The sequence below is a fragment of the Pleuronectes platessa genome, chromosome 1 (assembly GCF_947347685.1).
Source record: "Pleuronectes platessa chromosome 1, fPlePla1.1, whole genome shotgun sequence".
Lineage (NCBI taxonomy): Eukaryota > Metazoa > Chordata > Actinopteri > Pleuronectiformes > Pleuronectidae > Pleuronectes > Pleuronectes platessa.
Genome location: NC_070626.1, coordinates 22,140,480 through 22,165,009, shown reverse-complemented (window position 1 = coordinate 22,165,009; position 24,530 = coordinate 22,140,480). Strand labels below are relative to the sequence as shown.

The 24,530-nt window shown below is 41.4% G+C and overlaps 2 protein-coding genes across 2 annotated transcripts; one reads left to right on the top strand and one right to left on the bottom strand.

The window, feature by feature from the left end:
- The first annotated feature begins 733 nt into the window (after window positions 1-733).
- Window positions 734-14,612, top strand: slc22a31 (solute carrier family 22 member 31). Its single transcript, XM_053443146.1, has 9 exons — window positions 734-1,189; window positions 4,712-4,815; window positions 5,292-5,446; window positions 9,161-9,329; window positions 10,028-10,173; window positions 10,407-10,515; window positions 10,704-10,918; window positions 11,564-11,675; window positions 12,326-14,612. The coding sequence occupies exons 1-9, from the start codon at window positions 764-766 to the stop codon at window positions 12,768-12,770; spliced, it is 1,881 nt and encodes a 626-aa protein (XP_053299121.1). The 5' UTR covers window positions 734-763; the 3' UTR covers window positions 12,771-14,612.
- dpep1 (dipeptidase 1) lies at window positions 13,807-23,367 on the bottom strand. Its single transcript, XM_053443256.1, has 10 exons — window positions 23,001-23,367; window positions 21,430-21,556; window positions 20,839-20,971; window positions 20,564-20,714; window positions 19,125-19,194; window positions 18,665-18,841; window positions 17,746-17,830; window positions 17,518-17,593; window positions 16,589-16,724; window positions 13,807-14,881 (listed from the first exon to the last, which is right to left on the bottom strand). The coding sequence occupies exons 1-10, from the start codon at window positions 23,123-23,125 to the stop codon at window positions 14,705-14,707; spliced, it is 1,257 nt and encodes a 418-aa protein (XP_053299231.1). The 5' UTR covers window positions 23,126-23,367; the 3' UTR covers window positions 13,807-14,704.
- Between the last annotated feature and the right edge of the window lie 1,163 nt (window positions 23,368-24,530).

Genomic DNA, 24,530 nt, shown 5'->3' with positions numbered 1-24,530 from the left:
AAATTTACGATACAGTGTTTGACCAAAACACCTCTACCTCCAGCTGCTTCAGATTTGAACAACGACGGGTAAATTAAATATGACAGCTGACATCACACCTTTGAAAAGTGAAACCAAAGCATCTTGATTGGCTGGTTGCAGTAAACCTGGCCTCCTCCTTGTTAGTGAATGGGACATGGACCAAACTAAAAACTCAAAGTATCCATTACATAAAATTTCCTCCAACATGGAATGTGCCATTTTATATAATTCTTCACATTTTCAGTAAGTTTGGTTTTAAATGGTACATGATTCTTTAAAAACAATGAAAGGTTGTGAGACTGACTCACGATTGGTTTAGCTTGTTTATGGGTGGGACCTCGCTACTGTGGCTCCACCCTTTCCAAACTTCTACTTGTTTACAGTTAAACCACAGCTTCTATAATAACAAAACATCACAGACAACAATCAAAATGAAACAATGTCACTTAAAAACAGCAAATTGTTTAAAACAGAATCTAAATTTAAAGACTACAAATAACATAATATAACATCTTAAATGTAATGGCCCAAAAGGTCGGACTGCTTTTGTTGTCTGTTTCTCAGACCTGTGAACTCACCGTGTCCATTTCAGTGACTCAATAAATTAAGTTTGTAACGAGGGGATGTTCAGAAGTGAGTCACGTCACGGGTTCATCCCTCATCCCTGTCTCCTCCTCCTCCTCCTCCATGTGTTACCTGCCGCTGCGCCTCCTCTCTCCGGACTGTGCGCCCTCACTGCGCCATGGCCACCGACACATGCGCCTCCGCTCACCTCCTCATGGACTACGAGTCGCAGCTCTTCCCTTACACCGGCGGCTACGGACGCTACAACCGCGTCGTGGTCGTGTTCAGCTGGCTGCCCAACTTCGCGGTCATGCTGAACCTCTTCAGCGACGTCTTCTTCACGCTGCTCCCGGACTCGTACCACTGCAAGCCGGACCCGCTGCTGCTGCCCTCCACCTTCCTCCTCAGCAACTTCTCCAGGCAGCGCTACTTCAACCTCACCATCCCCTGGGTGAACGGCTCCGGCCTCAGCCACTGTGAGCTCTTCAAGTACCCGGCCAACACGTCGGAGCTCGCCGACACCGTGCCCAGGGAGAGGGTGTCCTGCACCCAGGGGTGGGAGTACAGCAGCTCAGCGGGGCTCCAGAGCAACTTTGTCACCGAGGTAAGGGACCGATCTCCCCACAGGTCATCGTCAGGTCTATGGATCAGATGTGGACCTCCTAGATCAGGCCATGCCATGCATGAGAATGTTCATTCATCCAAAGTTGTGGGGCTGAAGTGAGGTTCCATTGGATAGAGCTGGATTTGTAGGTTTTCTTGATTCATTCACTCTTCTATAAAAGTTTTCCGGAGTCACTCTGAAAGCTGGTGATGTGTTCTGGCCCTGCACCAACATGTTGCTGCTGGACACTTTCCTCACGCAGGCTTTTATCAGTGTGGTGTGGAAGGGGGCTGTTCACAGCTCCCAGTCAATATTTGCTCAGGTTGAGCCGCTCAAACAGTTCTAACTCTCACTCATCTGTGGTCGGTCTGTAGACACCAAACAGTGCTCACACACACACACACACACACAAGTCTTCTACCACACACAGCACTGATATTCATTAATAAAACAAATGATCTACTTTAGGATTAAGAAGTGAGGGTGAACTGTGTGAAAGACAAAAAGAAGTGTTGTAGGGTTTTATCTCAACACGCCTACTAGAAATCAGAGCTCAGACCTCCACCGAGGCCCAACAGTCTCCTTACATTCAGTCCAGCTGCACTAAACTCCACACACTCATAGAAATGAGTTTCCTAAATGTGTGAATTATTCTCTGAGAAATTAAGGCAAATTTTAAGATCTTGACCTTAAAATTGAATTGAATATGTCCCTAACATCTGCTTACTACAACTCTTTTTATTGCCATGTATTTTGTGAAGCCCTTTAATACTTTGTTTAGAAAAGTGCTACACAAATAAAGCCATTATTATTATTATTACGAACATCCGCCCCCTCATCTGGAGCCGCACCTAATTTTAACATTCTCTCTCTCCTGACCTGTACCACGTCCCTCCAGCAGGTTTCATGGTTATCCGACATGTAGTTTGTGTGTAACTCTGCTTGTAATCTATTGAACAAACATCCAAAACCAACCAACAATCTAGAATGACACTGTGTAGAGCTCGTACATCCGCTGAGGCCCAACAGTTACGCTTAATTGAATCAGGCTGCAACAAATTCCAGTCACTCGTAAATATCTGTTCCCTAAATGTTTCTGATTTCTTTCATCACGATCCAGAAATTATTCTCTGAGATGCGCAAATGGCAAAATCTTGCGACGTTAAAGAAGGTGATAACAAATTTAAAAAACACCTGGAACCATCCTGCTTTGGATCCGCACCCAAATGGAATGGATTCTATCCGATTCTACCACATTCTTCCCCCCGAGTTTTGTGGAAATCTGTTTATTCGTTTTTTTGTTGTGTTATCCTGTTTACGAACAAGCAGATAAACAGGCAGGGGTGAAAACATAACCCTCGTGACAGAGGTAAGAATCAGAGCCTGAACATTATGTTTCATTGTGGTTGTGTCACATTGTGCAACGTGTGTAAATAAGCAGCAGAGACTTGTTTATCTCTTCACTGGTCTCGTGCTCCTCTCTGATTCCCCCCCCCCCCAGTCTGTAAACACTGATAACAGGTTCTCCCAAAAACTCTGTCTCAAGGTGTCGTCACCCAAACATCTGTTTCTGTGCAGTGTTAGGTAACGTACAGCAGAAAAGTACGGGGGGGGGGGGGGGGGGAGGGGGGTTGGTGCAGTCTCCAAACCAGGGTCATTATGGGTAATTGCCCCCTCAGCTTTTCCTCAGATTATCTTCAGTGTGTTGTGGTTCCGAGGAAATAAACATCCGGCAGCGGGGAGACCCTTTCCTCCTTTCCCCCCAGCGACGAGCTGTGGCGCTGGGAAGTCTGAGGCCTCGATGTTCCTTCCTGAGTCAACACGTCCTTCACTGACAATGGCTTCCTCTGAACATGATGTCCCTCACCAGGCCACAGGGAAACGTTAGGAAAGGAAAAGTTGACTAAACGACATGAGAGCTCATCCCATTAAAACACACCGAGCGATCTGATGCAGAAACACCTCAGAGTGTCGTCCTGTGGTCCCAGCTCACACCGGTGTTGTCTGCTGTGAGACGGACTTGTTTATTGAGCTGGATGTTCATGTCGGAGGCGACTGTTTACAGAATGGATGTTGGTCCGATTCTGCCTGAGACCACTCCTCCACATTACGGAAGTCTCTTGCATTAGCTGAGCACATGCTGTCACGTTTTTCAGACGTGATCCATCACTGAAGTTTCACAGTGTTTGGGACGAGTTCAGCAGCAGCTCGCACAAATACTAATTGTCCTTTTGAGGCTGTGAAATAAAGCCCCTTGAAAGCCCCAGTATCACTTCAGGAAACACACTAAACCTGATTTGTATGTTCGTCAGACCTACCCAAGGTGTTCTATACAAACCCTGTATTAACAAAATCCTTAATATCAACATCAGCTGTTTATTATACTTACCTTAAACTAATGGAGTGTAATGTGAGAATTCTGCAATAAATCCTACAGCATTTAAAAGCTAAGGAAAGAGGATGTATCTTCATGGGAGTTCACTTTGTGTGTCTGAGATGTGGAGGTTTGTGTTGTGATGGAATGAGGGACGGTTCGTCTTCACCCTGTCTTGTGTTTATTATTGTCTTCACCTCATTTATATCAAAGAGGAGGATAGTGGAGAAGTTTCCTGCAGCGGCAGCTAACCAGGTGTAGATCAGCTGTCACTGACGGGCTCTACTTTGAGCTCCACTTTGTTCTAATGTAATAACAGTCAGCAGACATTTAACTCAATTAGAAAAGAACATGAGCTACATTCCTGCTTCCTCACACAAATCACTGTGTGTGTGACTCGCCTGCTGTTCTCTGCATTCTGTGTCGTCCGATTACCATGAATGCAGCATGTTGGTGACGGTGTGTTCAGGTTCCTTATTTAAAACTGACATCACACAAATGAATTGGGTATCTGCGTTTTTAATATTGTTGCAAATGTCCTATATTGTCGTCTATTCTCAAAGCACATTACAAGTCATTAGTTTGATTCAGCTGATGCCAAACAACTTACTGAGGCTTGAAGCTGATTGGTCATCCAGCTGTAATGAGATGAAATGTGAAAGAAACGGAAAAAACATGTCAGATTCTAAGTGACAGCTGCTGGGAAACAGTCAATTCTCAATAAATGTTTGTGGCAGATTCAAATCCAGAGGAAACAACCGTGGATAATGTTTGTCTCAGTCTCAGATCTCAAAGCCTGATTTAATTTTTCCATCCATCTAATTTCTGCTGCTTACCTGACTTCAAGTTGTGATGGCAGCAGGTACATTTTCTGCAGATGCAGAATTGAATTTGGATTTTTTTTCCACAGAGGTATATGAAAACATAAGCCTGTTCTGATAAAAAAATTAAATAGCAACATGTGGAAAGAAAGTTTCACCAGTTGTAACGCTACTACAGAGCCCTTCTTTACATTTTGTATCTAAAGCCAATGAAATAAACAGAATTTGTTTTTTTCCTTTCAAACAACCAAAGAAAATGGCAGCAACGTCTGTTTTAGTGAGATTTAAGTTCATATTTTTATTTTTTATCTGTGTTGTCCTCTGCAGTGGAACCTGGTTTGCAGCAACTACTGGAAAATCCCTTTGCAGCACATCTGTTTCATGACAGGGTGGATTCTGGGATACATCTTCATCGGTACATTATGTGACTGGTAAGTATTGATCATGTTTTATGTGGAACACCAAGGTATTCAATAAATAAAAGATACACTCTTAACATTAACATCTGAATATTTTATTTTATTTTATTTTATATCAATGAACAAACTTTGAAATAATTGACAGTACTAAACAACAGCTACTCTCGGACATTAACTGAACATGGAACCTTCAGATTTCTGCAGCTGAATTGACTCCTGCAGGCTCAACCCAGGTGGTGCCGTCCTTCACCCAAACGTTCCAGACAATTTCGTGTTGTTGTGAACGCATCTTCTTCAGACAATTCTTCATATGTGAAAGGGAAACTATGAAAAATGTCCAGACTCAAGTTTCCAGACTTTCCAGAGTTCATGTGTGAAGATAACTTATACGAACCTGAAATTATTGAGGAAAACACCATTGTGTGAATTAACAATTTCACGTGTGTGTGTGTGTGAGATGATGCCATGTGCACTGTGTGTGTTTGCAGGTTGGGTCGTCGGCGAGGTTTCCTCCTCTCCATCGTTCTGTCCAGTCTGCTGGGGGTCGCCGTGTGTTTGTCCAGCAGCGCTGTGGTGTTCCTGCTGCTGCGTCTGGCTCAAGGCGTCATGCTCGCCGGGGTGCTCGTGTCCTCGTACATCGCCAGTGAGTATCCTGCTCACACATTCAGCTCAGGCTGAAAAAAACTACCTCAGCTCCTCCGCACCCAGCCGCTCACTTCTGTGTTTACTTTAGAGAGCACTTCAGGATTCCTGCGCTCCAGTGCGAGTCACACGCTGGCACCGTGTTCATGCAGATGTCATGTTATTCTCTATTTTAATAGCATGTGTCATTGTGATTTGAATTTAGACAAATGATCTAAAAAGAAATGTCACTGAAAATAACTTTTGGAATTGGCAAGATTATGTTCTGTTTTTATGTGGGGAAAAAAATCAGCTTTAAGCCAAACAGAAAGCTTTTTCATAAAGGAACACAATTGTATTTTCAGTATCCCTATCGCATTAAAACATAATTTAATCGTGTTTATTCCAAAAAAACAGAGCAGAACTTATTTCCTAAGTAAATACTCTCCAGATTATACAGTGATTTCTCTTTTTTACGATTTAGCTGCAGCCGTAGTGGGTTTGACAGCGATTATACATAATATACGTTTTCTCTTGCTGAGAGATCTGAAGTTATGCAAATGTTAATATTGTAAAATTCCTCCCTTGTGATTCCCAGTGTAGAATAAAATGTAGCATATTGAGTTTGATGGAAACAGCTTCACATCCGACAGCTTGTGATGTAAACATGTAGAATGACAAACTACCTTTAACTGACTGAGTTATCTAATCAGTCCGAGATAAGAGAAGTCTCACTGTGCGCTGTACAGAAGCAAGCTAGAAAAAACTGCTTATCTTCTGATGGTTTATTCCTGACTGAACTCTTTCCACTGGGGGACTCATACAGGATTATCTTATCTTGTCTTATTTTTCCGTCTTATCTTTATTTCATGAAACAACTGAAGTCTGACTTTTTATTTGTGAAAGTCAAGAAAGACAGTTTGATATATAATGATAACAATGACGGCTGGATAGTTTTACCTTCTGTTGATTCCATACAATAGAAGACTGTAACGGTTTCTCTCTGAATACTTTTACCACCAATACTTTTATTCTTCTAAAAAGACTTTTATATTACATTTAATAGTATTTTAACTCTGTTAGACTCTCTGTAAGCATGAGGAACAATTGAATTACTTGTATCAGACCCACGAGTCAGATAAATGATCAGATTATCATATTAATGTTTCGACAAAACATGTGAATGAAAGTTCTCAGGATAATCTTAAAAATGGCATATCTGCATTTTCAATCAATCACTCAATCCATTTAACTTGTATAGCCTATAGTCACATTGTCTCATTGGTCTTCACAGGGTGCAGCAGTAAGAAGCTTTGAAACTTAAGAGAGAGTCACATGTGAGGATCCCTCTCCCAGGACGGACATAGTAGCAATAGATGCCGCGAGTAGTAGAGCATAATATATCGTAATTAAAAAATTCATGTTGGCCATCCATCGTACTAGTATAACGTTAAAGAAAATATACAAAAAATACAATTATCATTTAATCTTAAATGTTTAACCCATCGTCCTACATTGAGTCTGACTGTAATTTAAATTGCATTAAACTTGGAGGAAATAGCTCAAACACACCAGCCGACAGCCAAACATGTGACTACTGGGGCTTTTCTCATTACAAGAAAATGAAAGCGAATAATTGTTTTACCAAAACATTTGTACAACTCTCTTTAGTTTGACAGTTATAAATTATATATATTATATTAGAAGCAGCTTTGATCTCTGGTCACACGGTAACAGAAATAGTTTTTTACAAAACAATCTTTGGATCTACGGAAGAAGAAACTTGTTTTCCCACAAAGCAGTGCACAAAAAATAACTAATATTCAAATAACAGCTTTGGGATTTCATCAGAATAATAATAAAAAAACCATTCTATATCTATTTGGTTTCATTTAGATCCCTAGCTATGTGTTGATGTGATCTATGTTCTGGACACAGACATGTAGAATGGAAAGAGGACTCACTCTTATCTGGGTTCGTGGACGTCATGTTCTCTGGTTGCATTTACCTCCTTTACAACTGACTTCAAGGAATTTCTTCAAATTAGACCCGTTTTCACTTGGACCTAAAGATCAACTGATTTGATTTCATGGGTCAAAGATCACAGTGACCTCATATGAGTCTGGAAAGACGTGTGTGTTGACTGAAGCTGCTCTGGTTATTGAACCTATACATCTGCAGGGTCATATTTCCTCTGTGGTCACGGAATAAATCAAACTAAATGACCGACCGTCTGTTGCCATCGGCTACGTGTCAGAGTAGATAAGATACAGAATTGGATTATTGTTTTTCACAGGTGTGTGTATGACTGACTGTGTATGTGTGTTTGACTGTGTGTGTGTTCCTATGACGGAATCACTGTGTGTGTGTCGTGCTGAGCTGTGACTGACAGCCGGCAGCTGGTTGGGGTTTGTCTCTACTTGTGCGTCTCAGCTGTCATCTCACAGGTGGTCAGCGTCTCTGTGACGAATCCTTAGCTCCGTGCCGACGCTGTGACTCTGCCTGTGACGAGACGTCCCTGAACTATCTCCAGAGTGAAGCAGCATGGGAATGTAGTTACGTGAACAGCATACATTCCTGCGTGGGAGGTGGAGATACTGGGTGATGGAGTGTCCCGTCTGAAACGCACACGTTTTCAGCTTTTAATCAAATGAGACCCTACTCCCACATTCCTGTGAGGTCAGAGTGAGATTGAGTCCAGGTTCTTTTTTTTTAGGTAAGGCCTTGAGAGATTTTTTTTTCCCCCTCAGTGATGTCATTCCAAGCACATCTTGTCCACAGAGAGAAAGAAACAATAGCAGGACAGAGCTGAAGGCGAGGAAGTGAGCAGGAAGTGAGCAGGAAGTGAGCTCCTCGTTTTCCTTATAGGCCGAGAGCAGCTGGAAACCGAATCACAGCTGTGGAGGGAAGGAGGTTAAAGTTCAGGAGAAACTGGACACACTCGCACACAGGTTTACGTCAGTACCCGAGTTTGGAGTTTGTTATCTCCTTGCTTACTGAACCTTGCATTTGTGTTTATTTTCAGATAGTGTGCAGATTCTTGCTTCAAACCAGCAGACTCGACACTAGAGGAGATTTGTTTGTTCTGTGTTACATAGCTGAGTTAGTACGGTTCTCATCGAGGAGACGCAGCACTTTTCTTCCACAAATCTACAAAAGCAAATTAGGCTTTACTAGTTTTACTGTCAATGTATATTATACTGTCAATATAAAACATTTAGCTCAGAATAAGAACATTACGTTATTTTTCAGAAACAAATTAACACCTAAACATACATCGATGGAATAAGAACTACCTAAAAAGACAGAAACCATCTGTGAGATGTTTAGACATGTACTCGGTCGATGTCTCATCTACCAACACAGAGATGGTGGTGTTGATGGCCTATACTGCAGCCAGCCACCAGGGGGCAACCAATCTGTCCATCTTTATATAAGGTCCGTGATCCTGAACATTGAATATTCTAGGCTAATCCGTGCTGTTAAAGATTAGCTAGTGGGTTAATATTTAATATATGAAATAAATGCAGTTGTACAAAACACATGTATAGCAGCCAGTAGTTGTGATTGTGTATGTGTGTAAGGTTTCAAGTTTTGACAGGAAGTGATTTGGTTTCGGACAAAAGGAATAAATGTTTCTGTTTTTCCCCTCTTGACGTGTCTCTCTCTCTCTCTCTCTCTCTCTCTCTCTCTCTCTCTCTCTCTCTCTCTCTCTCTCTCTCTCTCTCTCTCTCAGGGCTGGAGCTGTGTGATCCTCCTCACCGGCTCATGGTTGCCATGGTCAGTGGCTTCTTTGCCGTGTTTGCCGAGCTGCTGTTGCCGTGTCTCGTTCTGTTGTGCCGAGATTGGCCCATTTTGCAGGCTGTGATCACGCTGCCTCTGCTCCTGCTGCTTTCCTATTGGTGGTGAGTCAGGCGGTATTTCACACACCAAATACACAGACACACAACTCACCATCTGCGCATTTTTAGTGATGCATTAAGGGCTGATTACATTTTACCTCGTCAGCGACATTATTAATGTTAAAACCTCATTTAATTCTGTGATCGCTCATGAAGAGGAGACTGCAACGATATGTCGATCAACCACTACTGAGGCTCCATGTTTCTAGCTTTCTGCAAAAAGCTTTTATAAATTTAGAGGGTTTTCTGAAGACTATCACTAAATGTGTGTGTCTGATGTGCCTGGGACGGTGGCGGGTGAATTCCCTTCACTATTATTTACTTGTATGCTCAGTTTGCACCGTGTTCTGGAACAATCCCTTCAACCTCCCTTAAGTCTCTTGAAACACGTCAGGAAGCGAGTGTCTGCAGCACCCGTTCATTTGACATTTGTATATAATCATGATTCTTATCTTATATTACTTTGCATGAGGAGCTTGAAGAGCCTGACCCTTGTCTGTATCAGGGCGTCATGCAGGTGCAGCGGTTTGCACTGTGGCCACATAGTGAGGAAGTACTTTGTTCGAATCCCGGTTCTATGTGTGCGTTTTTGCATGTTCTCCTCTGGTCAGGTAGATCAGGTAGATAATGGCTGGATGTGGATGTAAAAAAGAAGATGTTTGTGTTTTTGAGCTCTCACAACAGGATTTGTTTTTCCTCAGCTGTGAGTCCGTGTTTCCTGAGTCTCCTCGCTGGCTGCTGGCCACCGCTCAGATCCCTCAGCTGAAGAGGAGCCTCCAGGAGTTCTCCACCAGAAATGATGTTTGTCTGCAAGATGACATCTACCCCGGTGAAACTCTCCTGTCAGGTACCTACACTCACACTTTTGTGTACCCACACACATACACGCACACATATTTTATTCAAACATCAAAATGTGTCATTAACTTGCAGGAAAACAAGCTTTATAAATAAAAGTTCAAACTGCCAAACACATAATACATCGAGATCTTTCTCCTACATTGACAGAAAACTCAAAAGCTAGATAAGATTTGTAAAATTGTTGAATTCTTGTTTTCAATACCCTTCCTCTGTTCGCAGAGATAGATTCAACATATGGAGACGAGTGTCGACCGAGCTACCACTCGGTTCTGGAGCTGCGCGGGTCTCGTGTGATCTGGAAGAACTGCCTCATCCTCAGCTTCACTCTGTGAGTTTTTCATCTTGTAAATCCAGTTTCAATCTTTCTCACCTCACTGATTTCCCAACTGAAATGTCCCTTTAAAGATGGGAAGGTAGATGACGAAGAAGGTGATTTTTAAAGCCTCTAGACAATATGTCTAAAGCAGATCCAGTGGCTTGTTTCTGAGGTTTCACTCCCTGGTCTCTCTCCTCCAGGTTTATTGGAACAGGCATTCAGTACTGTTTCACCAGAAACCTGCACCGTTACTCCACCAACTTCTACTTCAGCTACTTTCTCCGGGTCATCACCGGAGCGATGGCCTGCATCTTCATCTGTTTGTCTGTCAATCGCTTCGGGCGCCGTGGGATTCTCCTGCTGTCCGCTATCATCACTGGGCTGTCGTCCCTGCTGCTGCTGGCCCTCACTCAGTGTAAGTCACATCTCGAGCTTCATAATACTATTTTACTTCAACAGTTGTTCTCAGGTCGTTAGAGATCACAACACAAAGCAGTAATTAACTCATATTATGGAAATATACCGATATTTTTTTCAAAAGGTGACATACATTGCATACATAATATTATAATGAAACAGTTTCATATCAAAACACCACAAATACTCACCTTTAATTGCATTATTTTCTGCACCTCAGGTTATATATCTTGTACGCGCATACCACATGTACTTTACTATTATTATATACACTTATGATTAGTTGTATGCCACTTACTGTGAAATAATCTATGCATTATAATTATTATACTATATATATTTAGAAACACAGGATAATTATATATTAAGTATATAAATATAAAGAATATAAATATGTAAAATATGTATAGTTTGGTGTCTATGTATGTAAATATGTATTTTAACTAACTCAGTTTCTCATTCTCGGGTTCGGGACCCAACATGGAGTCACTTGATATTTATATATAATCCATATCCTCCCTTCATGCTATTGAAAATCCAATGTGTACGCCATGCTGATCTGATGAAGAAACCAATCCACCGCACAGAGCTGCTGATTGATGGTCTCAGTTGATGGTGACAGTTTGTCCTCTCTGTGTGTCAGACCTGCGTGGAGGCCTGGTGCTGGTGCTCTCTGTCGTGGGCCTGCTGTTCTCTCAGGCTCTCGCTATGCTCAGTGTGTTCTTCGCCTCTGAGGTGATGCCCACTGTCATTCGGTGAGTGTTCAGTAGTATTTCAAATTTTAAGCATGAAACTCAGAATGATCGGACTCCTATCTGATGGTATCACACGATGGAATCTAAACATCTAAAGTGTTTAAAACTTAAAACAAGTATTGAATTAATCTTACTAACAAACAATCCCTATGAAACTGAGAAAAGTGATAAATGTACATTAGTCCACGGCGAAAAAATAGCCCCCCTACCACAAAATCTGTTTTAGAAAAAGATCCTTTTAAAAGAAATGATATTTAAATATATTTTCAAACAACAACCCTAACTTCCTGTGTGGTTTCTGCATGTTCCCAGTGTGTCTGCGTTGGTTTTCTCCAGTTCCTTCCGTGCACTGTCCAAAAAACATGCCGATTGAGATCAGATCAATAGGAAACTTTAAACTGTGCCTGGTGTGAATGGATGTTTGTCTCTGTATGTTGGGCCCTGTGATACAATGGTGACCCCCCCCCCCCCCGCCCCTCTCCCGATCAGCTGGGATCCTAAAAAAATAACTGGTACAAATAACAGATTTTCACGTTTACGTCTTCACTTGGGCCCGAGTGCTGAACACAGAAAACATGAAGTATTGTCTATAGTCTGCCTTACACCTCGCTGCTTTCTTCCTCTGACTGTTTTTCCTTTCCTTCTGGCAGAGGTGGATGCCTCGGCCTGGTTCTGGCAGCAGGTTGTGTCGGCATGGCCGCCTCCTCCCTGATGGAGCTCCAGAACAACAGCGGCTACTTCCTCCACCATGTCATTTTTGCCTCCTTCGCCGTCCTCTCCGTCCTCTCCATTATGCTGCTTCCAGAAAGCAAACGCAAGCCGCTCCCTGACTCCCTGAAGCAGGGCGAGAACCAGCGGCGACCTCCGCTCTTCCTGGCCCGGCCCGACCGGGACAACCTGCCTCTGCTGTGCAGCCGGCCCCCTCTGGCGTCTTACAACCCAGACAACTACTCCCGCTTGTTTTCAGCCACCAGGAAGATGTTGACTAAACAGGATTTGCCGTATCAGATTTCTCAGCCAGCTCTGTCCCCTCTGCTGTCGAGTAGTGAAACACAGGGACAAGACAAAGAGACGCAGAGGGCGGATGTACCTTAAGAGCCTCCTCATCCTCCTCTGTGAAAACGTGGATTATCCCTCCTCCTTCATACCTCTGATGGTTTTACCTTCATCCTTAAGTGAATTATTGTCTCAGGCACTGGACGCTCCAAACCCAGCAGAGGAACTGGCCACAGCTTGGATTCTTTGAACTTTAGAGCGATAACTCCAAGTTTGTTCTCAGCAAAATATCAGTATCTTCCTGTCGTGTTTTACACTTGAAGCCGTTACCGTGTGGTGATATTTTCTCCCGTGGATTCAGCTTTTTTTGGAGGCTACAAAAGCCTCCGCTGAACTGTGAGTGTGCACGTTGTGTGTCTTTGTGCTGTCGACTCCTTGCTGTCGAGGTTAACACTCCTCTGGAAAGTCCAGGTGAGGTCACGCTGCTTGATTTGAGGTTTTCAAACCCAATTGTTTTAGTTTCCCCAGAGAAGCTCGCTCCACCGTGCGGCTGCTGTAAATCATCACGGAATCATGTGAGCATCGGCCCTTTGTCCATTTCTTAACAACTCATGCACTTTTCATTAAGTCTGTTCATCTGATTCACCAGCAGTGTCTCCGTGCTGAGAGGACACACAAGAGTGGTTCATGCTGTAGTAGGGAAAGTCCTGTGTTTACCCAGGAAACCCACAAGAGGATGCTAGATGATACACTGGTCACTGGCTCTCATTATCCTGTGATAGACAATATTATTATTATCAATAGGAATAAAACTTGAGCACAGTTAGGATGTAAAGCACATAATTTATCTACCTCAGATTCGTAAAGTCTGTTATTCTCTGCTCACAAAGAAGAGTTTAAAACCACAACCTTCACTCAGGAGTAAGAATCTGTATTTAAATGAAAAGTAAGAACAATGTGACATTATCAATAAAGATATTGTATAATATTTTTCCATATTGCCCAGCCCTAATTTATTCCTTAGCATTTTAATGGTGAAACCACTAACAAGCTCTGATAATCAGAGTTTTTCACTTTGAAGTATTGAACACCACATACAAAACAGTATTTTAAAGGTGAAATTTTATAATAGTTTTCTCTGTAAAAAAAAAAAAAACAATCTGCCTTAAACCCTTGAGTCTGTATTCTTACACGTTTCTCAGTATTTAATGTTAGAAATTACGAGATTCTGCATTTACAGTCTGAAAAGTGAATGTAATTAGGTTTTTGCTGTCACTGAAAGGATGTTAAACTGTGTGCGTGTGTGTGCGCGCTACAAGAAAAACACATACTGGCTCAGCCTTCATGAGATGTTACTCTATTTTTTACAATAATTCACTTTCAATGTGCAAACAACATTTGTATGAACTTAAATTCATATAGTTAGTAACTGATTGTTTAATTTTTTTAATCATCAATCTTATGTTTATTTGTTTAAAATATGATTTTGATGTTAAAAACTGTAGGAATTAAGGAATGTCACCTTTTTGCGTTTTAACTATCATGCCATCAGTTCACAGATCGAAATCATGTTAATATTTTCAAGCAAAGTTGAGCAACTCATCTAGAAATTAAATTGAAAAGGTGTAAATCTGCAGTGACTCGTTTATCTCTCAGGTGCATTACCCTCTCAAACCACTAGGTGGAGCACTTCTCCTAGAAATATGGACATTCTGGTGTCTTGGACTGTTTTTATGTTGTTTTGACTTCATGTCCTGATCGTCTTTTTAAAAGTTTCATGTAATACAGATGTTCAATACAGATGAAACGTTGACTCAGGCCTGAACAACTTCAACTTGATGTGATCATTTCTGTTTGATTTTAACTGTGACACTGTAACTGAATCAAACCTGTTGAAGTCCATTAAAATCAGATAAGACCCCATCTGTCCAACCCGATTGACACTGCAGCGCTTCGGTGTTTCTTTCAGCACAGAGAGGGTACGTGGAATAAGCTGATTGTAGATCTATACATGAACAAACTGCCTCAATCATTTACACTGTTAATGTGATAAGAGCCTGCACAGCCAGTGTGAGCAGGAGGCCCAGTGCACTGTGGGAGTGGACGGCTCCGGAGCTGGTGAAGAAGTAGTTCGTCCTGCACTGGTTCTTCACCTCCTCGTATGGAATAGGGACATCATCTGGACTCGCACCTCTCAGGCTGTCACGGACCTGACACACAAAGATAAGGCCGTCAGCCAGCAGACGCACAAACACTGTGACAGGTGTGTGCTCTCTCACAGCGTCCACCTGCTACCAGAGCACCTTCACCTTCTTCCTTATAGAAGATCCACTGTTTGTTTTTTTTATCAAGATTTACTTTTTAATCTGAACAACAGAAATCTAAATCTTTTGACTGTTTCTATAAATGCATCTGCAGAGGCTGAACAGTCCCATCACATTTATATTCTCTAGATCTTGTTTTGGATCTGCACCATATTGCATAGACTCAAAGATATAAGTCCTCTTATCATGTCAGATCAAGTAAATGTTGACACCCAATCTCACAATGTTAAGAAAGTGAAAAACAAACATGTTGTTGATCCACCTCCTGATCCGGATCCACACCTAAAACTCCAATAAACAAACCAACACAGACGAAACCTCCTCGGGCAGAGTTAACGAAAATGTATTTTTATTTATTTTTATCAGAATTTTCTAGGCTAATCTAAATAATCATTATTACCTCCGCCCCCGCCGGTTGTTTGTTCTGTTAGTTTGCTTGGGAAGATGCTGTGTGGGGCGGGTGAGGGAAGAGCCCATTCAATTTTGGTGCAGGTTCAGAACGGGCGACAGATCCAGAATATTATCACTGAAAATATTTTTTACCATATTTTCACCGTTTTCCAAGAAAATTATAGTTGTTCATAGATCTTGATAAATTATAGTTTTTTTTTAATCAGACACATTTGGGGAACTGAGATCTCTGAGTGTGTGAAATCTGTTTACATTCATGGGACTGGTTGGCCTTGGTGGAGATGTGCACTCTGAGTGGAAAAACAAGCTTTACATAGATGGAAATCAATTGGGCTCTATGAATGTTTGCAGTAGAATATCAAGTTTCATAATAGGACGGAAAGAAAGATACTCAGTCCTTCCCATTAGCAGGGTTACCATGGACACACTGAATTACTTTACATACTGAAAATGAAGCACATCTTAACCAGTTGTGATCCAACTGAAGAAGTGTAATGTTTCACAAAACCTCTGCCAAAGGCCAAGGGGTTCATCTAATTGATGTAGTGTTATATAACCAATTCAAAGTATTTCTAACCCTCACATGATCAACCCTGCAATCATACAACCACCTTGTATTGTCACAGGTTGTAGAAATGGCTATTTTTATATTCTCCATCTCACACGATGAAGGTGCAGCATCAGATGCTCCCGGCCGGGTTCACACCCAGTGGTTCACATCCACATCTTTCAAACTTTACACCCCAGTTATTAATCCAGGCTCGCTGTTATAAATGTCTTATCTCCAAGATAACCCTCAAGGTTATTTCCTCACTCTTGACAAACCTCTTTCACAGCCACAAGCAACATTATGCCCATAATGTTCATTCAATGATTAAGTGTTTACTGCAACTACTACTGCAAAAAAAAATATTTCCCGATGGTGTTTGAACTGATATCAGAAATACACACACAGAGTTCACGGTTGTTTTTGTTCATGTCTTTAGCTGTGAGGACAAATCTTGGTTCAAATCCATCGTTTGGATATTTTGAGGGTTACCACTTGTTTTGGGTTCAGGTCAGAACTGTTAAATTGGTCAGTAGTGTCGTTTCATTGGTTGAAGAGTTTCATAATGAATACATTATGTCAACACAACTGTACATATTTGAATGTGTGTGAGTGCGTCAGTGTCTTTTCTTCACCTTCTCGACCTCGCTCAGGACCCGGAGCAGGTTGTTTCCCAGAGCCGCTTTAACCTCTTCATCGGTCCATCCTCTTCTCAGCAGTTCAGCCACCAGATTGGGCACCTTGGACACATCCTCCAGACCCTCAGGTAATCTGCAGGAAGGAGGATTTGACTTCCTATTAGTGACACAGAACTGTCATGTCAAGTCTTCTGTGGTGTATTTACTCCACAGCAACTGCTCAATCAATTCCTGTGTGATGTTCTGGAGAGGTGGAGCATGATCCAAGACTGAACTCTTACACAATTCTGGTGCTGATCCAATTCATGGTATCCAGGATTTCTTTTCTCATTCTTCAACATGGTGAGATAAGATAATTTTCACCATTGTCGTTGATTTGTCAGAGTATAATTCATGGATCATCAGACATGATTGGGGGACTCCAAATAAAAATCAGTATCTTGTGAATTTAAATGTTGTTTCATAAGGGGACTGTTGGGCCTTGGTGGACGTGTAAACCCTAGTTTATATATATCTTTTTATTTTAACCTCTGCTGTCCATTGTTCTATATTTCCAATTTAATTAAATAACAGTCTTACTTGCTGTAACATTAAATATTCAAACATTCTTAATTATTTTAAGGTTCAGCACTCATAAATGCATTTAAGGTGCTTCATCATAATGTTCTCACAATGCTGACAATACCTAACCCCACCTGTGCTGTCAATCTAACTGTTGCTGCTGATGTCTGCATGAAAAGTTGTGATAAAGAAAAAAGAAAAACAAGCTCAAGAACACAGAAATATCTTAATGGCCGGAACTTTTCTAAATCGGAGAAAATTATGTTAGGATGTGAGATTCACGTCATTGCTGGTAATAAGCCGCTCATTTTGGAAATCGCCTTTTCTGGACTCTAAGTTAATGTAGGAATAGTTCCTGTACCAACCTGGTTACTCCGTCATAATCTCCGCCAAAACCGATGATACCCGCCCCGGCCACTTTCTTGATATGGTCAAAGTGATCTACAGTGACAGCAATAAACAGAGATTAAAGTGCATCAACATGGGGGGGGGGGGGGCTGTGGAGAGAATAATCGCTGTTAATTTTCCACCAGCTTTACAGTGGGTGTCATCACCATCAGCATCATAATCAGCATCATAACGGTTTAATTTACCAGCAACATCCGAGAGCTTCGCGGTCTTGCTGCAGGTCACGTAGTCGTTGTAGAAGTTCACCATGACGATTCCGCCGGTTTGATTCTGCAGCGACAGACAGGATGGGACGTGGCAGTGAGACACAGTGGGACTTCTGCTCTGTTAGACATGGAGACCCTGCAGGGACTGACTGAGAAAGAGACGTGACCCGAGCCAAGAGATGTGTTCAAACCCGCTGTAATCCAAGTACATGAGGGTATTGACCTCATCTTTTTGAATGCCCGGTTGGAACCGTTTGTCATTTAACACCGCTGCACAATAATCCTCCTTTTATTGCCTTTAAACGTGAACCAGCCTTTATTGTATCAGTATAAGTCCACACAAGGTGAGCGGTTTACAGCTGCTTTAAGGCCTTCGAGGCCACAAAGAGCTTTATGTGCTTGTCAGTTATCTGAGATAGTGAGCAGGGAAGGTAGCTTGTAGTTCTTAACAGCTCCTGTAGACCGTTCACCCGGAACTTACTGCTTCTCCATAAACAAAACATCTCTAATCTTTGTGGTCAATAAAAGCTCAGTAACATTGAGCCGTGTGCCATGAGAACCTGAGAGAGAGAACACCACAGCTTTGTGCTCCACGCGGCAACTAAACTGTAAAATACCCAATAACCATGTTTTTATAGCATCAAATAACAAATCAAGAACTCGTCCTGAAAATATTGGCACTTGAGCATAAATCAGTGTGATAAAAACTAAAATGATAGAAACCATGTTTGAAAGTTTCTTATTTTACTTGTGCTTTGACTTTTGAAGTTATTATGTTTACTGTGGCAGGACAAATTAGGCTATGGCAGGCTGTTACAGTCCAGGTAATCAATGGGAAACATTGAGCGATACACACACACACACACACAGACACACACAAACACACAGAGTGACTCACGACTCTCTTGAGAACATCATCAGGGACGTTCCTCTTGTGCTGACAGATGCTGTAGGCAGAGGAGTGGCTGAAGATGACGGGAGCTTTGGACATGTCCAGCACCTGGTTCATGACGGCAACAGTCACATGAGCCAGGTCAATCAGCATCCCCAGCCGGTTCATCTCCACTATCAGTTGCTGTTGCGGGTTAAACACAATGATTAATAAAACAAGAAGAATTAAATACTTTATAGATGCATACAATTTTTCTTATCTACTCGGTAAACATATTACAAGTAAAATTAGAACATGTTGTTATTCTAATTGATTAAGACACATTTGCACCAGAAACAGGCTTAATTTCAAATAAGTTTCAAGTGTGAAAGTGGAGACAGTTTTCATTTGACACATTTTTGAAGAGATAACTGGTGACGCCTTGATTGGGCAATGGAAGAATAACATCTGTAGACACTTATCTGACCTTGCCAAATGGAGAGAGGCCATTGTGTTCCGATGGCTCTGATCCAGTGTCAACAAGCCAGTTATCCGCCCTGACAAGAAAAACAAAAAGAGTCCCCTGAAAAAATCTGACTGATCAGAGGAGATGATTTGTTTTGATTCCTTGGATTGAACAAATAATATTACTAATAAGAATACTTATCACATTTGTAGTTTTGGACTTTTTATTAAATCGATCTGTTTAGATTTAATACCCATGTGAATTTGTTTTTTTCAAATACCTGATACTGTAATCACTGCAAATATTATTACAAATGCTTACAAAGGACCTCACTGGCTCCTGCAGAGAATCTGATATCGATGCACAGGAGGCCTGAAGGAAACCCCCAAACTCTCCACATCCTTAGCTGAGCAAGACATCCAACTGTTACACACCTCACTGAGCTCCACTGATAGTTTGCTTAATAAACAGACATCTGCTTTCTCCAGGGAAAAATCTGTAAATTATTAACCCTGGGAAGCGAGAGATAGTTGTTAGACTAAATTGAAAAATCGGCTTCATGTATTTTCTTAGCAAAAGAAGATTTTGCAAAAGAAGATTTAGCTAAGAAAACATAAAATACAATGTTGGGCTATAGATTCAAATACGTGACGAGATTTGATTTGATTTGAAGGGATCTGAACTGATTTATTGATTTATCTTCACGTTGATCTAAAGAAAGATTTTAAATATTTTGAAAACTGATTCACTAGCAAGGACCACACCACAACAATATGTAATTTAAAGGTTTGCTGGATATTTTGGACGTTGAGGGAAGGGGCTGAGGTGGAGATGTGTCTCACAGGCTGGTCTGGGAGGAGGCACTGGGGACCGGGTGGAAGGAAACTCATTGTGGGCATTCTGTCTCTGCTTCATTATTACGTGCCCCCCATACCAGTACCTATAATGACACATGTGAGATGTGTGCACCCAACTGAATGAGACAGGATGCAGGAAGAGAGGAGGAAGGGATGAGGGCAAGCAGAGGGAGGAATGAGGTAGAAGGGTGAAAGGATGAAGGGAAGGGAAAGGGTGGGTTGGGAAATCTGAGATAACCTGGTTGACTGGGAACATGTGGGCTTGACAGGTGTGGTGGAGGCGCTGCCCGGCTCCCGTACATGAATTGAACTAGTTAACATTTCAAAGTTCCACCAGTAAGAATTTGCTGATTTTCCATGTGTTAAATACTTGAAATAAACAGAATAATTTTGATTATGGTTTGGCCAAGAGATAAGAAGCGATCACTAGTTCTTGGTTGATGTGTTTCTCATTATTTTTTAATACTTTTCAAATCAAAATCAAATCAGTTTAGAGTTCACTCCACCTCAACCAACAACAATGAAGGACTAAACCTGTTTAAAGGTCACATGTGTCTCTTTGTGTACTAGATGGCACAATTGTGCCGAGCTGATGTCTCTTACCACGGTGTGTTGCAGGAGTGTGTGAGAGTCAGGTAGCGGACCCCCAGCTGGTACATGAGGCGGAGGGTTCCCAGACTGCTGTCCAAAGAATGACCCCCCTCCACCCCGATCAGACTGGCTGTCTTTTTCATGTTGAAGGCGTCCATGATGTCTGTGCAGCCACACGTGAGAGATGACAGGTGATTCCACCAGGAGGCCGAGGCAGGTAGGAGTAGAGACGACGTAGCAATGCATTTCGGTGTCTCTGAACTTACTAGTACAACTTAAAGCCTCACCTTTGCTGCTGGTGGCGAACATGAAGGTTTCTGGGTATTTTTGGCAAATCCTGTGAATCACATCGATCTGGTCCAGTGTTTGTCTGACGGCATCTTTGTACTGAGTCTCACATGGAACGTAGGCTGACCAGAACTGAGAGGATTAAATGATAACGTATGGATTATATGCAGTGCTGATGTGTAGCATACAGCGAGTTCTCAAGAAGATTCTTCAAAGAGTAAGACATTAGAGATTTAGAAGGCGTCGCACCAAGGGTTGGATGTCTTCAACAAATGAAATGTTTGATTTAGGCTGTGGGTCCAGGACTTGATAATGATGTCATCTGCATACAGGTGAATCTTTACTGGCTAAATGAAACTACACACCCCTGTGGCTGTAGTTTCAAGTAAACAGTTTCATTCTATAATATTTTATTTAGCACAGAAATAAGGAGGCTTACACCTGCAAGGCACAAGGGCTATTATCATTAGATCTTCCTCACACCTTTCATCATGACCCCAATATATGAAACCTCTGAAATGATATCGGTATCCTTTGACCTTGAAAGCCTAGTTTCCTTTAATTCCCAGTACATCCTATTCTGTATGTACCTGCGCTCCCAGCCGTCCCTCTTTGATCTTGGGGATGTTGGTGTGTGTTGTTTGGAGGGTGTTGAGATCCACTTTGCTGAGCTCATTGTTGAATTGCTTTAGAAGCTGCCATGGCAGGTCGTTGTGGCTGAAAGATCAGAAGGTGGAGCGGTCACTCTCTAAGGCTTTCATCACAAAATGCTTTGATAGCAGCGAGGAAAACACCTAAAATTCTTTCCTATTTGTATTCAAGAGCATGGACCTTCATTTGAGAGGATAATATTTTCATTTCCTGTCCAGATTTTCTAATGCTTTTCTTAAAAAACCCTGTTCATGCTGGATAAACAGCCGACCAGAGTTCTGGAGCAGCATTCACAACAATGAATAAGCAGGTGAACAGCTTTCTGTGCAGCAGTATTCTCTAACGTTTGATGATTTTGCACTTGTTTTGAGAAAAGGGCACCAGCTTCTATTGGAACATGATTTAGCCAGACTCAAATTTTTTTAAGTCATGATTTCTTGACTCAATGTATTAACATTCTCTATTTCAAAAGAGCACAAAAGGAACAACCGGGTACAAAAAAACTGACATTTGTTGACTACTATTTGCTAGAAAAGGAATATTTACAAAGATGAAAACTGCAAAGTGAAATAAATGAAACCTGCCGTGGCTCATTTACTGCTGTTCACAAGTTTCATTCAAGGCAAACTTGTTTGGAAGAGTCACTGCAGCTGGCAAATGAAGTAAAATCAACACAAAGCCTGAGTTCAATTCTAAATTATATGAAGTTGTTTGTGCATATAACAATATTTTCTAATATTTTCTGTCACGGTTTTAAGAAACCCAGTGAAATTGTGAGGAGCTCTCTGTGTTGCTTAATCTGACACGATCTCACTGTGATGCCAAATGAGTCATAAACTGGAAGTGTTTTGATAAATATTCTTAGCTCCATCTGAGGCAACCCCTTTTTTACATTAACAAGCAGGAAAAAGTTTTTTGCCACATTGTTGGCATGACACAGGGTTTTTAATATTTGAGAGCATATTGTCATAGATTTATTTCAATGCAAGATGTAGATTTTCATTTATCACACCTTTAAAAGAAGGATTGTGCAATTAAAATAAAAGATCTGTTGAGGCTGGTTGAACAGGAAATAAATAATTTACCTATTTTTAAATATACAGCTATTGGGGATAAGTCAGTGCAACCCAGAGAAGGCTTCTCCTCATCTCTGAGCAGAAACCGTGTTTCAGGTTTTAATTATGGGTTTTATGGAGGTGGCTTTGGCTCTTGAAAAAACGCTACCAGATGCTTACAGCTTAAGGCTGCCCTCTGAAAAGCTGTTTTGAGCAGGAGCAGAGGAAATTTGCACCCTAACAGTTTCTATTTGCGACGGGAGTTAAGAAAGAATAAAGATAAGAAAGAAACCTCATAATAAAGAAAGAAACCCCATAAAAATGTCTATTTTTTTTGCTGAATTAGCACTGGAAATTGATTCCGAATGCTTTTTATGTTGCTTCCATGGCAAAAAGCAAATACCATATTCAAAACCATCGTGTGAAGCTCTTTTCGTTCCATGTAGGACACTTACCCATCGATGAGTGGCGTCTCAGACATCAGCTTCAGAGCTCTGGTTAAGTACTGGTCTGCCGAGGTGAAGGCACAAGAACTTACCCACACCACCAGAAAGACAGCTGAGATAACCCTGGACAGCATTTCTTTAACTTTTACCCACTGTTGAATCCTCTTCTTTTTTCTTTGTGCAAACAAACTTTTTAGATTAGATTTGACTGTACTTATTTTTTATCCTCTGAAGCGATACTGACTAAGCTGCAGCTGGAAACGATTTCCCCTCTCGTCTGCCAGTTTCCAGTCGTTTAGTTTTGTTGGTAGCGGAGCAGATTATTTTGGATTGTCACCACAGTCTTCTGTTTGCTTCCATTTGACTAGCCCTTTAAACATCAACTCGGCTCCTTGCTCCTCCCCTGTGAGTCTGTTGTTTATTACTGTGCAGTCGCTTAAACAATCCTTACAGTCTCTGTGGTGGTTGAGCAATAACTGGTGGTAAATGAATATTGTGCCTTTTGACTGCTTTTCCATAGCTCACAATATCATCTCTTTCTTTTCATTAAGTTTGTCAGTGTAGTTGAACTTCACCCTGAAGAAGAATTATTGAATTTCACATCAAGTTAGTTCATATTTATAATGTGTTTATATTTGCATATGTCCCTTTTTTAAATGATTACCTCTGCGGAGGAGGTAATGTTTTCATTTGAATTTATTTGTTTGCTGAATTATGCAATAACCACTGCACCAATTCCCATTACATTTTGTGGAGGGTTGGGGCATAACCCAAGGCACTACCCAGTGAATTTGAACATTGTGAGATTATGAGATGTTTCGATGTTTGTTTGGATTTCCATGGGTATTAATGATATAAATCAAACTTAGCTCACAACATAGTTCTCTAGTCGTCTTTAACGACAATGAACTGATAATAAAAGTTAGTAGTTGGATACACCTTACTTCCCTCTGTCGTCATATGAATAAGGGCAGAGTGAAATACTCAGGCTTGGTGAGAGAACTTTAAGTAAATGTATGATAGACCAAAAGTGAAAAGGTAATCAGGCAGAAAATGGACCTTGGCACTGTTTTGTTATAAGTTTACATGTTAGGACTGAGCAATATTGTCAAATGTTTTTTCACGAATTTTTAATCACCCAGCCCTAGTATGCTACACTTTTTTGTAGTACGTGTTTGATGTTGACTTAATTTGATAATTAAAAATGTAACCACATATCTTGGAAAAGTCAAAATATGATGTTTCTCAACGGTTTATTTAGCTTAAGAAGTCAATTTGATCTGAAATCATGCAATATTTGTGTGTTTGAGTAAAGACGAACATTTGTATAAACACACAAGGTAAGATACAAGGGATAAGAACTGGTCGAACTTGCAGTAAGTAAAGTATTTGAGTAAATATGCATAATTAGTTCCCACAAGTCGTCATCTGGGCAAACTCTACTTTCTAGAGCATAAGACCAGGGATCTGTAGAATGTGTGGGGAGTGATGAGGCAGTTCAGGTGGAGTAGTGGGAAGGTGGTGGTGGGATCGGGGCGG

Bases quoted from the DNA above. Each gene is read 5' to 3' on its own strand.
- dpep1 (XM_053443256.1), bottom strand. From the start codon at position 23,125: ATGCTGTCCAGGGTTATCTCAGCTGTCTTTCTGGTGGTGTGGGTAAGT. The intron at 18,842-19,124 runs GTCAGATAAGTG...AACCCGCAACAG, and splicing joins GCCTCTCTCCATTTGGCAAG to CAACTGATAGTGGAGATGAA. The intron at 16,725-17,517 runs GTTGGTACAGGA...TCCTTCCTGCAG, and splicing joins GATTATGACGGAGTAACCAG to ATTACCTGAGGGTCTGGAGG.
- slc22a31 (XM_053443146.1), top strand. From the start codon at position 764: ATGGCCACCGACACATGCGCCTCCGCTCACCTCCTCATGGACTACGAG. The intron at 5,447-9,160 runs GTGAGTATCCTG...TCTCTCTCTCAG, and splicing joins CGTGTCCTCGTACATCGCCA to GGCTGGAGCTGTGTGATCCT. The intron at 11,676-12,325 runs GTGAGTGTTCAG...TCCTTCTGGCAG, and splicing joins GTGATGCCCACTGTCATTCG to AGGTGGATGCCTCGGCCTGG.